The following is a 12,253-nucleotide window of genomic DNA, read 5'->3' as shown; positions in this document are numbered from 1 at the left end:
GGCAAAAAGTGTCAGAGGTTATGGTTGTGTTAATCTGGGGAACAGTGCATGGGATTGCAGAGGGGTAGAGTTGCCATATCCGGGTTGGACATTCCTGGAGATTTTGGGATGTAGCCTGGGAAATTAAGGAAGCTCTGACAGGCACATGACGTTATTGAGTCTACCCTTTATAAGCTGTCATTTCTTCTGGGGAAAATGATCTCTGTCTGGAGACAGGCTGTAATTCCGAAAGAACTCCAGGTCTCACCTGGGGATTGGTAGCTAGGTGAGTTATCCTCCTCTGCTCCAGTGCTGCTATCTAAGCACAAAGGTTGCCAGCTCCAAGTTAAGAATAACTGGAGATTTTGGGGGTGGAGCATGAGGAAGGTGGGAAGGACTTTAGTGAGATATAATTCCCCAGAGTCCACCTTCCAAAGCAGCCATTTTCTCCAGGTCAGTGGTTCTCAACCTGGGGGTCGAACGACCCTTTCACAGAGGTTGCCTAAGACTCTCTGCATCAGTGTTCTCCATCTGTAAAATGGATAAATGTTAGGGTTGGGGGTCACCACAACATGAGGAACTGTATTAAAGGGTCACGGCCTTAGGAAGGTTGAGAACCACTGCTCCAGGTAAACTGATCTCTCACTTGCAGATCGCCAGCCGCCACCTGGAGTTTACTGCATCAAAGCGTGAGGGAGGTGCAACAGAGGACGGAGACATAAATCACCTTGCACCAAACTCTCACTTACAGTCCTTAGAAGATTCCCACATCTTAACCTTCTCATTAATCCCAGACCCAACTCGCAGTTTAACAATCTACCAGAAATTCTTATCTCAGTATTATAAGGAGTGCAAAGCAAACAACCCAGCAGGCTCATCTGACCCTGGTTTCTGAGACTGTAAAGATGTGAGAATTGTCTAAGGATTGTGTTTTATCATTATTACGTACACAACGTTTACGTAGAGTAAATGAGATTTTGGCAGGCACCTTGAGAGTCCCGTTAAGGCTTTTGTTGGGTTATCCAGTATTCATTCACTGTTGCTTGACAGACGCAAGGCGGTTTATGTCTGTACCACGTAAAGTTTGGCAACTCTAACCCACACTGATGTTTTTAGACCCTAACGTGGGGGTGAAAATCTGGCCTCTGGCATCAGATGTAGCCTGGCTTTTCAAGTCCTTGAAGGGGTTCCTCAGGTTTCCATCAGCACCACCCGAACAGCTCCTTGAAAAGGCGGGCCTGCATGTGCCCTCCTGGGGGCAGGGGTGGGGGCGGAAGGAGGAGGCTGGGCTGGGCGGTGCCAGGTCAGAGGGCTTCGTGGCCCCCCGTCAACTTGTGGAAGAGGTCCTCCTTCAGCTCCTGGTTCTTGTCAGCCGTGCGGGTCGACAAGAAGATGTATCCGCCGATGTATTCGTGCACCGTCTTGCAGCTGGCAGAGATGCAGCTGAAAGCCACGTTGATGTGTTCATCAAACTCAATGGCCACCTATGGAAGAAAGGCAAGCAGAAGTTGGTTGTGGGGCTGGAGAATCTTCCCTGCAAGACCTTCCCTGCAAGGAAAAGACTAAGGCAGTGATGGCGAACCTTTTCGAGACCGAGTGCCCAAATTGCAACCCAAAACCCACTTATTTATCGCAAAGTGCCAACACAGCAATTTAACCTGAATACTGAGGTTTTAGTTCAGAAAAAAACGGGTGGATCCGAGGTGAGCATTTCTCGGGAGTAAGCTTGGTGGTAGTCAGTGACTTTGCTTTGAAGCAACCGTGCAACTCTTCCAACGGGTGAATCACGACCCTAGGAGGGTTTACTCAGAAGCAAGCCTTATTGCCAGCAACCAAGCTTATTCCCAGGTAAAGGATCGTGCTGTAGTTCTTCGCATGAAAACCAGTGGGGTTCAGCAGCGCTTAACAGGGTTATCTACACTGCTTCCCCAAAATTAGGTCTTAGGTTTAATGCTAATAATCGAGCCCAGCGGCCCAGGCCAGCCTAGATGTGTGTGTGCGGGGGGGACTCTGCGCGTGCCCACAAAGAGGGCTCTGAGTGCCACCTCTGGCACCCGTGCCATAGGTTCGCCACCACTGGACTAAGGAGATGGGTCTGACTTTTCAGGGTGGGGCCTTCCCCCAGGACGTGGCTCAAACACCACTGTCAGAAGAATGAACCTTCAGGATCCAACTTACAGTCAGACTAGAATCAGGGTGACCTAGTTTTAAAACCTTATTCTGCCATGACAGCTTGTCAGGTGACCTTGGGTCAGTCATAAGGTTTCCAGGTCCTGGGGATGGGGGGCAGGTTGCCAGATGCAGGCTGGGAAACTCCTGTAGATTTGGCCATGAAGCCTGGGGGTGACAAGGACCTCAATAGGGTACAATGTCACAGAGTTCACCCTCCAAAGCAGACATTTTCTCCAGAGGAACTCATCTCTGTAGTCTGGGGATGAGCAGTAATTCTGGAAGATACCCGGGTCTCACCTGGAGGCTGACATTCCTAGTCGGTCACATACTCTCTGCCTAACCTACCCCGCAGGCTTGTTGCAAGGACAAAGCATAGGAGAAAAGAATGATGTAAGGCACTTTGGATCTCCACTGAGAAAAAAAGGGCTAGATGAAAACCGTGCAAATAAAATAATGTTTGGGGTAATGGATGTCTTCAGTTCTGAAAAATGACAGTAGGCCCAATGGAGCTTTACAAAATGGTGTGGAGGAAATATAGAGAAATTTCCTCTCCCCAAACACTACTTAAAGGTTAACCCAAGAAAACTGAGGGGAAACAGATTCAAAAGAGACGGGGAGGGTCAAAGGTACTTCCACACATCCCATAATTAACATATTGTGGTCATGGACAGTGACTCGGGTGGCTTGAAAAGCGACTCAGACCCATTTCCTGTGAACTTGGCTAAGCAATCACAATATCTAAATGGAACTTCTGTGCTCAGTGGTAGTCTACCTGACAAAAAGCAAGGGTCATGATTCTCCGTTTGTGGATTCCAGGAATTATCTGGCTACAGGCTGCTGGACTGGAGGGCCCCTGAGTTTGTTCCACCAGAGTGGTTTTAGTGGGCCTGGGGGGGCCAGGCAAAATTTAAGGATAGAGTCCCAGAATCACTGGGGAGGGAAGGCATAACATAGTCATCCCCCCTCCCCCTCCACGCTCATTGCCAGTATTGCCTGATAGACAGCACTGAGCTGGGCAGAGAATTGTTTGTCGCTGTCAGCCTCTTGCCATCCTTGCCTGCTATTGGAGGCTGTCAGTAAGGTGGGGTGGGGTGGGGGGCTCTCAAACAGGGCAGCTCAGTGGTTAGCCCCCCCCATGTGAGGGACCCCCCACCTGCGAAGTGAAGGGCCAAAGGCAACTTTCCTACAAAAACTCGGGCTGAGCAGAAATAAAACATCCCAACGACATCTTCGGGTAAAAAGCTGGGTGGAGCTCTTCCCCAAAATGCTACTTTTAACATCATCAATATGTTTCATTTGCACTGTGCAGAAAGGGCCAATGCATGCAAAACATTTTAGATACATTGAAATAATATAAAAATACAAGGTTCAGTGGATGATCTGTAGGCTGGGTTTTTTCCACTCTCCGTTTAACAATTTTTACACAGTCGCAGCAAAAACCAAATTTATCCTCCCTTAATGGGAACTTTCTCATTTCAGAGTTATAGATCCAGCAGAATGTTTTCCCCCAGGAATGAAAACATTATTGATAAAAGTTTATTGCTGGCAGCTAAAACTGCTTAAGCCCAGCTCCAGAAACGATCCATTGCATCCAATTGCAGAAGGAACAACAGCTTAGCAATGAGACACATGAATATATTCATAGGTGCAATTCATTATAGAAAATAATCTACTTCACAAAAGTGAACATTATTTATTGACTATGCAGTGCATAATAACCGGAGACTGGAATCTTCTGTCCTTATTTAATTTTTTTTTTAAGGAACTGGGGGCGGGGACAGGGTCATAAATCCACCCAGACTGTTCCTGAGAACTCAAAACACCTAAAGAAGAAGAAGAAGAGTTTGGATTTATATCCCCCCTTTCTCTCCTGCAGGAGACTCAAAGGGGCTTACAATCTCCTTGCCCTTCCCCCCTCACAACAAACAACCTGTGAGGTAGGTGGGGCTGAGAGAGCTCCGAGAAGCTGTGACTAGCCCAAGGTCACCCAGCTGGCGTGTGTGGGAGTGTACAGGCTAATCTGAATTCCCCAGATAAGCCTCCACAGCTCAGGCAGCAGAGCTGGGAATCAAACCCGGTTCCTCCAGATTAGATACACAAGCTCTTAACCTCCTACGCCCTCCCCAACCTGATGCATGGGCTGACCTGGCGAATATCCCAGTTGACGTTCCACTGGCGCATGTTGCTGAACCGCCACGTCTTCACCACATCCCCAACGGCCAGGTCGATGCGGATCAAGCGGTTATTAGCAATGCCCAGGATTTCATCCTTCCGGCTGCCCTTGAACCTGCACAAAGACAGCAAGGAGGTGTACAGCAAGGATGCGGATCGAGGGTAGATTGGCCCTTCACCTTCCCGGAAAAATTCCTTGTTGGGTGGCAAGAGTTGAGTTCAGACTGCAGTGCCGTAGGCTCTGATTGGTCTGGGCCTAGTCAGTGGCGAACTAGTACGCCTGCCTGTTCCCTCTTCCTGCACCACATGACAAAGGAACAGGCAACAGGTGAGCCTGCATCTGTCAGTGCTCCTGGGCCAAAGCAAGAGACGACCAGAGTGCAACCAGTACTGCATAGGGTTCAGCTCAGCTTGTCTCTGAGCTGTCTATATGTCCCAGTCCACCCCTAGTGTGGATGTCATAAAAAAGTTTGTACTTTAAACATCAGCAAATGACAATATGCCATCAATTATTGGAAAAAGGCAAAACTGAGAAAGTGCAGGGATGATCTAGTATCCTGCTGCTTTTCAGCTATCTTCCCCAGAGGGATATATCTAGCGGTAATGGTGTACAAATTGCCTCTCCTTCTAACATTAACACACGTACAGCAGCCGGGCCTGTGATTTCAGCTCCGTATTTTATATTAGAAGGGGATGCTGTTTGGTATCGAGCAAAACCACTGAATAAATTTCCCTTGATGGAAACAGACTGAATGCATCAGGAATTACTGATTTGACATTCATTGGACTTTTCGCCCTTGGCTGCTGGATTCTTTTTTGTAATCACACAGCCACAGCTAGGACCAGTACAGGACCTCCTTCCGAGACCTCTCATACCCTTTCGCCACACTTCCAGGTTTCATTATCAGAATTGTTAGCCCTTTTACCCCTAGCGATACAAATACAAACAAACAGTCTGCCTAGCTTCACAGTAAGAAACGTTCTCATTTCTCATTTTCCATTGTTCTCACCAATGGGTGCCAAACACTGAAATTATTTAAAATGCTCAGATTTGTAAAAATTCAATGTTATGTTGTGAAACAGTTAAGAAAATTAAGCAATTTAAATTGCAATCATGCAAGGGCTACAAACTGCACAGTGTGCATGTGGTATATGTGAGTATATGTACGTACACGCTGTTGTATGGGAGGTCCCAAGCGTGGGATGAAACAACATTCTTCATGTGTATGCGTTCAGTATTTAATTTGGTAAAACAAAAGGTTTTACTTACAGAGTAAGGGTAGTAAATCCACAACGGAAAAAGATTTTTGTGCGCCAAAACGAGTCCACTTCAAACATGTGAGGCCAGGCCTGTTAACCCTTTAGGTGCTATAAGACTGGCATTTGTGATGCTATCTCTTTAGGGCTGAATCAGGATCAGAAATTTCTTTTCCACTACAGTTAATTTAGCAAACTCCTCTAGGCTGTGTGGTCTCCAAGTACTGGTTACCACACTTCTTGTGTTTAAAAGTTCCTGATGCTTTGGGTGTCTTTTTCAGTGTTTTGCTCCCTCTATTGGTCAATTCAATATCATACAGGTTTAAGTCCAGCACATCTCCTGGCAGATTTAAACTGCAGGTTTTTATGCTGGACTCAAACCTGTGTGATATCGAACCAGCTACTACTAGAGGAAGCAAAACATGTGCGGGAATGGGAAAAAAACCTACAGAAGAAACAGGAACTTAGAAGCAAGGAACGTGAGAATATGAAAAGCCTCCTGTTAGGACACTATCATCTGGACAGAAAACAATGGTAGAAAACAATGACACCAAAGTACAGCTAGCTACCACTTACATTTTTGTTTGCTGAAATGGGATTGTTTTTCTTCCATAAAACCATTTAACATACTGGGTTAAAAAAACACCCCAGGAATTAATTAATGTGCCACAAATCTCCCATTTTTGCAGCAACATGGCAGTGTCTCTGGGATAACTCTAGAATTATTTATACTACTATATTTTATGCAACTTACTTTTTAAGACTTGACTCAGTCAATGCTGGGCACTTTCAAATTCCACTGATTTCAGTGCTTGGAAATAACCTCAGTATGTCCTTAATTCTCTCCCTTGGTGAATTTTTCTCTCCATTGTTATAAAATTATAGCTAAAACATGTATATTACTTTTAAGCAGCTGGATTCTAAGCAAAAATCTCAGCTGAAAATATCGGTTTAGGCTTACTTCAAAAGAAATGAGATTATATTTGCACGACTAGACTGAATGGATCTTTACCTGACCACAAAGTAAGAGATGCCGAAATCAGGGAGCGACTGCCAGGCCTGGATAAATTTCATCTTGGCGTCAATGAGCGAGAGCTGAGAGACATTCTGATAGGCTTCCAGGATGCGCGGGGTTAACTGTGTGTGTTTACAAATGGAGAACATTAGAAGTGATTTGTAAGCCACTTTAAGCTGTAGGGTAAGACAGGATATAAATAAATAAACAAGCTGTGCTGGATCAGACCAACATCCTGTTTCATAGAATAGTCAATGTAGTTTTGCTGACAAGCTGGGAAAAAATGTCCTGTCACTTTAACAGAGTCTTAATGTGTGCAAATAAGCAGCTGAAACTCTTTGTGGCTCAGAATATTCACCAAGCAAACAACGTCCCATTAAGCCTCTAAAAAAAAAACCTGGACATTTTTTCTCCAAGCGGTTGGCAACACTAGCAAGATGCAGTTTTTATTACCACAGCTTTTTGCAGCCATAATTGTTGTTCATTAGAGTTCTTTTTATGATTGCAATTGCTGATTTATGGCATTATGATCATGGGAACAAAGTAATGAGCAACGGTTTTGGCTGCAAAAGGCAAAGCACTGATTATGACCCTTCTGAAACAAACATGAGGAAACATTGCAAAAAATTGGAATGCAATTGGCTGGAAAAAAATATTGTCTGGGTTTTCTGAGAAACCAAGTGACCAAATGTGGACCATTCCATACTTAGACAATCTTGTATGAGTATCAGAGAGCAATCAAAATAGGTTTATTATATCCTATTCTATGCAAGAGAGCCAACGTGGTGTAGTGGTTAAGGTGTTGGATCTGGACAACCCAGGTTTGAATACCATGGAAGCTTTCTGGGTGACCTTGGGCCAGGCACATAGAATCCACCTGCGTTTAACCACTACACCACACTGCCAGTACCCTGAAGCCATGGGAGAGCTAAGCAGAGCAGTGCCAAGAGGTAACAGTTTGGGGAGGGGGTGCAGCTCAGAGATACCTGCTTGGGTTTGAATTTCTTCTGGTAACGGGGTGACACCAGCCACTGGGTACCCTCAGTTTCAGTGGCAAGGGGCGCATCAGGGTTGGCCCGCTGCAGTTGTAGAAAGGACAGGATGTTCTGCACCTCGGCCTTGTACGATGCATCTGCCATAGTTTTACCCTTTGCTGCCAGCCGGCAGCCGGCCATCCAGTGGGCATACTGCTGCTCCTGGTAGAAGGGAGAAGGAGGGATCATGAAAACTGGGTTGCTTTTCCACAACAATTCTGCATGAGCTCATGTTATCCTGAAAGCGCAGAGGAATTCACAGCAGCAAGAGAACATCCAAACAAGAAAAAAAAAACCCCAAACCCTTGCTCCATATTGGATTTCTAGGCAAAAAACTCTTGCTTCATATTAGATCTGGGGGGGGGGACCCTTGCTCCAAATTGCATCTCTAGGGGGGAAAAAACCCTCGCTCCAAATTGCATCTCTAGGGGGGGAAAACCCTCGCTCCAAACTGCATCTCTAGGGGGGAAAAACCCTTACTCCATATTTGATCTAGAGGGAAAAAACCCTTGCTCCATATTGGATTTCTAGGCAAAAAACTCTTGCTTCATATTAGATCTCTGGGGGAGGGGGGAACCCTTGCTCCAAATTGCATCTCTAGGGGGGAAAAACCCTTGCTCCAAATTGCATCTCTAGGGGGGAAAAACCCTTGCTCCAAATTGCATCTCTAGGGGGGAAAAACCCTCGCTCCAAATTGCATCTCTAGGGAGAAAGAAACCCTTGCTCCATATTTGATCTAGAGGGAAAAAACCCTTGCTCCATGTTGGATTTCTAGGCAAAAAACTCTTGCTTCATATTAGATCTCTGGGGGGAAAAAACCCTCGCTCCAAATTGCATCTCTAGGGGGAAAGAAACCCTTACTCCATATTTGATCTAGAGCAGGGGTAGGGAACCTGCAGCTCAAGAGCCGCATGCGGCTCTTCTGCCCTTGCACCGCGGCTCCACGAGCCGAGCCGCCAGCTTTATCCTTGCCTGCCCTGCAGGCAGCAGGGCAGGTGCACCAATTGCCCGTGGCCAGCGGGCAATTATTTATTCATTACATTTATATCCTGCCAAATCTCCCATAGGACTCAGGGTGGAAAAAAAAACCTTGCTCCATAATGGATCTATAGCACAGTAAAATCATCTTAGTGGAAGCAACAGTTGTCTGCCCTGTGTTCACGTCACCAGCTTGCCAGTATAATCCCTGCCCCTTTTAAACTTGATTTCATTTCCACACCCCAGCACTCACATCCACACAGCGCAAGTGAATTTCACTCATCCCATCTGGTGAAGGAACCAGCAGCTTGATGCAGAATTTCTGCCCTGAGATGTTGACGTCAGGTACCACCTCGCAGCCTGGAGTAGGGAAGAAACAATTACAAACAGAGAGAAGAAAGGATGCGAAATGTATGAACCCGCTTTGTACTGAATCAGACCACTGGCCCAACTGAACTCGTTATTGTCTAGTAGTGACTCTGAAGGGTCACAGACAGAGATAGATCTTTTCTGGGTTCTCTATCTGGAGATGCCAGGAATTGAACCTGGGATCTTCTGTACGCAGAGCTCTTGACCCATTCACTGAGCTATGGCCTCACTCAGAACTGAGATACAGAGGCGTACTGGGGGGGGGGGTAAACGGTGCCCAGAGACATGCCTGGGATGCCCCCCAGGCTCCGTCCTCCACTGCCGGTGCCCTCAACCCTGCCCATGTCACCAGTCAGGGGGGGGAAGGATGGGAGGGGGGAGTCCAGGGTGGGGTTGAGGGCGCTTGGAGGCAGCAGGCCTCATCGTTTTTGCATGCCTCGACTGACACGAACGGGGTTGAGGCACATGAAAAAGACAAGGCAGCAGGACTTCCTGGTCATGTGGGGGGCCGATTTTGCGCCCCCCATGTGACCAGAAGAGTGGCGCCTGGGGACAAGGGGTACCCCTCATCCCTAGGTAGATACGCCACTGTTGAGATAAAATATTGAAGAAGAGTTTGAATTTATACCCTGCTTTTCTCTACCTTTAAGGACTCTCAAAGGGGTTTACATACTTTTTTCCTCTCCTCTCCCCTCAACAGACACCTTGTGAGGTAGGTGGAACTGAGAGAGTACGGAGAGAACTGTGACTAGCCTAAGATCACCTAGCAGGCGTTATGTGGAAGAGTGGGGAATCAAACAGGAAAATGGAGCCTGGGGCAAGAACTGAAATTGTGCCCCCTCCAACTTCGCTGCCTGCCCTGAACTTGCCACCCGGCATGGGGGGAAAGAGGAGGCCAGCTTTGCACACAGCCCCAGGAGGCCGGCAAAGAGTGGCCGAAGAGCCACAAGGGTGGCACAGACCGCCATGGCACAGGGCTGCCAGAGCAGTGTGGAGGATGATTTTGCACCCCTAACCGCACATGAATAAATGGGTGGCACCCGGGAACATGTGACCCCAAGTGTCCCTCTGGGTGGTACGCCCCTGCTCTCAACCCCAACACCACACTGACTACCTGAAGATTCTGGGTTTAAACTGTGCTGTAAGGAACCCTGGGAGTCCCCAGAAGTTTAATCGGGACCTTTCTCTTGTAAGCTTCTGAAAGTAACTTATATAGAGCCACTGTTTTCTCATCCAAGATGGTCTACCTTTACCAGTGGCAGCTCTTCAAGCTTTGCTCTCTTTTCAACTTTATACACGCAAGACCTCACTTAGGCAGGGGAGAGGCTGTAGCCATGCTTTAGAGTATCTGTTTGGCATGCGGGTTCGATCCCCGGCACCTCCAGATAGAGGGCTTAAGGCAGTAGATGATGTGAAAGACCACTGTCTGAGACACTGGAAAGCAGCTACCAGCCTCAGTAGGCAATATGGACCTTAGGGTGTTGTGAGTTTTCCGAATTGTATGGCTGTGTTCCAGCAGCATTTTCTCCTGATGTTTCGCCTGCAACTGTGGCTGGCATCTTCAGAGGATCCTCTGAAGATGCCAGCCACAGATGCAGGTGAAATGTCAGGAGAGAATGCTGCTGGAACACAGCCATACAACCTGGAAAACCCACAACACCCTAGTGCAGGGGTCAGCAACCTTTACCACCCAAAGAGCCATTTGGACCCGTTTTCCATGGCCCCGAAGATCTACTGAGCTGGAGAGGCAGCTCCACACGGAGCCGCCTCCGGTTCGGCCCCTCCACTCACCTTTCCTTTTAGCACTGCTCTAGAGGGCTGGAGGGACACTCCCACGCTACCCTCCGACCTCCAGGCCACGCGGAGCCGCAGTATAAGGCTGAAAGAGCCACATGTAGCTCCGGAGCCACGGGTTGCAGACCCCTGCCCTAGTGATTCTGGCCATGAAAGCCTTCGACAATACAATATGAATTTTGTTGCAGGGACAGAGCGAGGGGGGAAAGAGCCTGGGGCACTGGTGCGTCCTCTGCCCCTGCCATGCTGCCATCTGTCATGCCATGCCCACCCCCGCCATGCCCACCCCCACCACACCCTTGCTGGGGTGCGTGCCTGGTGTGTCGCGCCCCCCCTCATCCCCTTGGAGCTACGCCTCTGCCTTGTTGGACTGTGGGTCTTATTCAGTAGGAGGCAGATTCACATTTTCACAGCTCTACCTCTGGAGCTCTGGCCCTTGGAAGCAGAGTTGGACTTACCCTTGAGGCTAAGCTGTTGCACGGGTTCTCCAAGTGCCTCCTCAGCACTCTTATAATAGGAGATGGACGTCTCTTTGAAGGTGACCCAGTACTGCTTGTAACCTTTCAGCGTCAGCTTGCGGGGCCTGCGCAGCGGACAAGGACATGCACAGGAACGTTGCCAGGCCTTCAAACACATCCACAGGTGTCCTTTCTCGCCTGCCTCCTTGTACGTGCCTCCAACAGTTCTATGGGCTTGTCCCTCTCTATCTGGCTCCTCAGAACCTTCACTCGAAGGGCTGAAAAAATTGCTTTGCTGTCAATCACAGCTGACTTATGGCGACTGCGCAGAGTTTTCCAGGCAAGAGATGTTCAGGGATGATTGGCCATAGCCTGCTTTCGTGCCACACCCTAGTTTCCCTGGACGGCTCCCATCTAAATGCTTGCTAGCTAGTTTCCATGGCAGAGTGGTGTAGTAGTGCACTGCCGACCCAGCAGTGCCGTAGTAGAACGTTGGGACGCCAACGGACCTGCGGCCTTGCCGGTCGCATCGCACCCCCACTCCTCATCCCCCCATGAGTCACGGGTCGTGAACTGTCTGGCTCAATCACCGGGCGCAGGGACAATGGTCTTGCCCCCAGGTGAGGATTAGGCTCAGACGCGTACGCTCTTCTCCGCACGTAGCCAGATGAGATCATGCATCACCTGATGATCTCCCGACCTCCCGCTCTCCCGGAACTCCCCCCAGTCCTCCCTCCTACACGCCCCCGATAGAGTAACAATAAAAGGTGCCAGGAACCGGCAGACGGGAGACTCGCTAGGAACACGGACCTCCGGTCTCCCGCTGCTGGCGATCTCCACCAGATGTTATCTCCGCGTCTCGTCTCGTTCTTGCGCTGACCACGTGGGTCGACTACAAGCTGGTGCCGAAACCCGGGAATCCTCGAACCTCCACCCTGCTCACCGTCGCCTGGGGAAGGGCCGCGATACCGAAGTCCGCTGGATCGGCGCATCCAGGGACCACCGTTTCGGTATCGCCTGTCCTC

The 12,253-nt window shown here is 48.6% G+C and overlaps 1 protein-coding gene across 1 annotated transcript in view; it reads right to left on the bottom strand.

The window, feature by feature from the left end:
- Positions 1–518: 518 nt before the first annotated feature.
- Positions 519–12,253, bottom strand: part of FERMT3 (FERM domain containing kindlin 3) — a 47,336-nt gene continuing 35,601 nt past the window's right edge. Inside the window, exons 11-15 of the mRNA XM_048512141.1 lie at positions 8,861–8,967; positions 7,582–7,791; positions 6,593–6,717; positions 4,297–4,438; positions 519–1,463 (exon numbers count right to left, since the gene is read on the bottom strand). Coding sequence (XP_048368098.1) covers positions 1,284–1,463; positions 4,297–4,438; positions 6,593–6,717; positions 7,582–7,791; positions 8,861–8,967 — 764 coding nt within the window. The 3' untranslated portion in view covers positions 519–1,283. The remainder of the gene's footprint in view (positions 1,464–4,296; positions 4,439–6,592; positions 6,718–7,581; positions 7,792–8,860; positions 8,968–12,253) is intronic.

Source organism: Sphaerodactylus townsendi, linkage group LG01 (genome assembly GCF_021028975.2).
Source record: "Sphaerodactylus townsendi isolate TG3544 linkage group LG01, MPM_Stown_v2.3, whole genome shotgun sequence".
Lineage (NCBI taxonomy): Eukaryota > Metazoa > Chordata > Lepidosauria > Squamata > Sphaerodactylidae > Sphaerodactylus > Sphaerodactylus townsendi.
The sequence above is the reverse complement of the archived record's forward strand: the minus strand, read 5'-3'. Positions and strand labels throughout refer to the sequence as shown.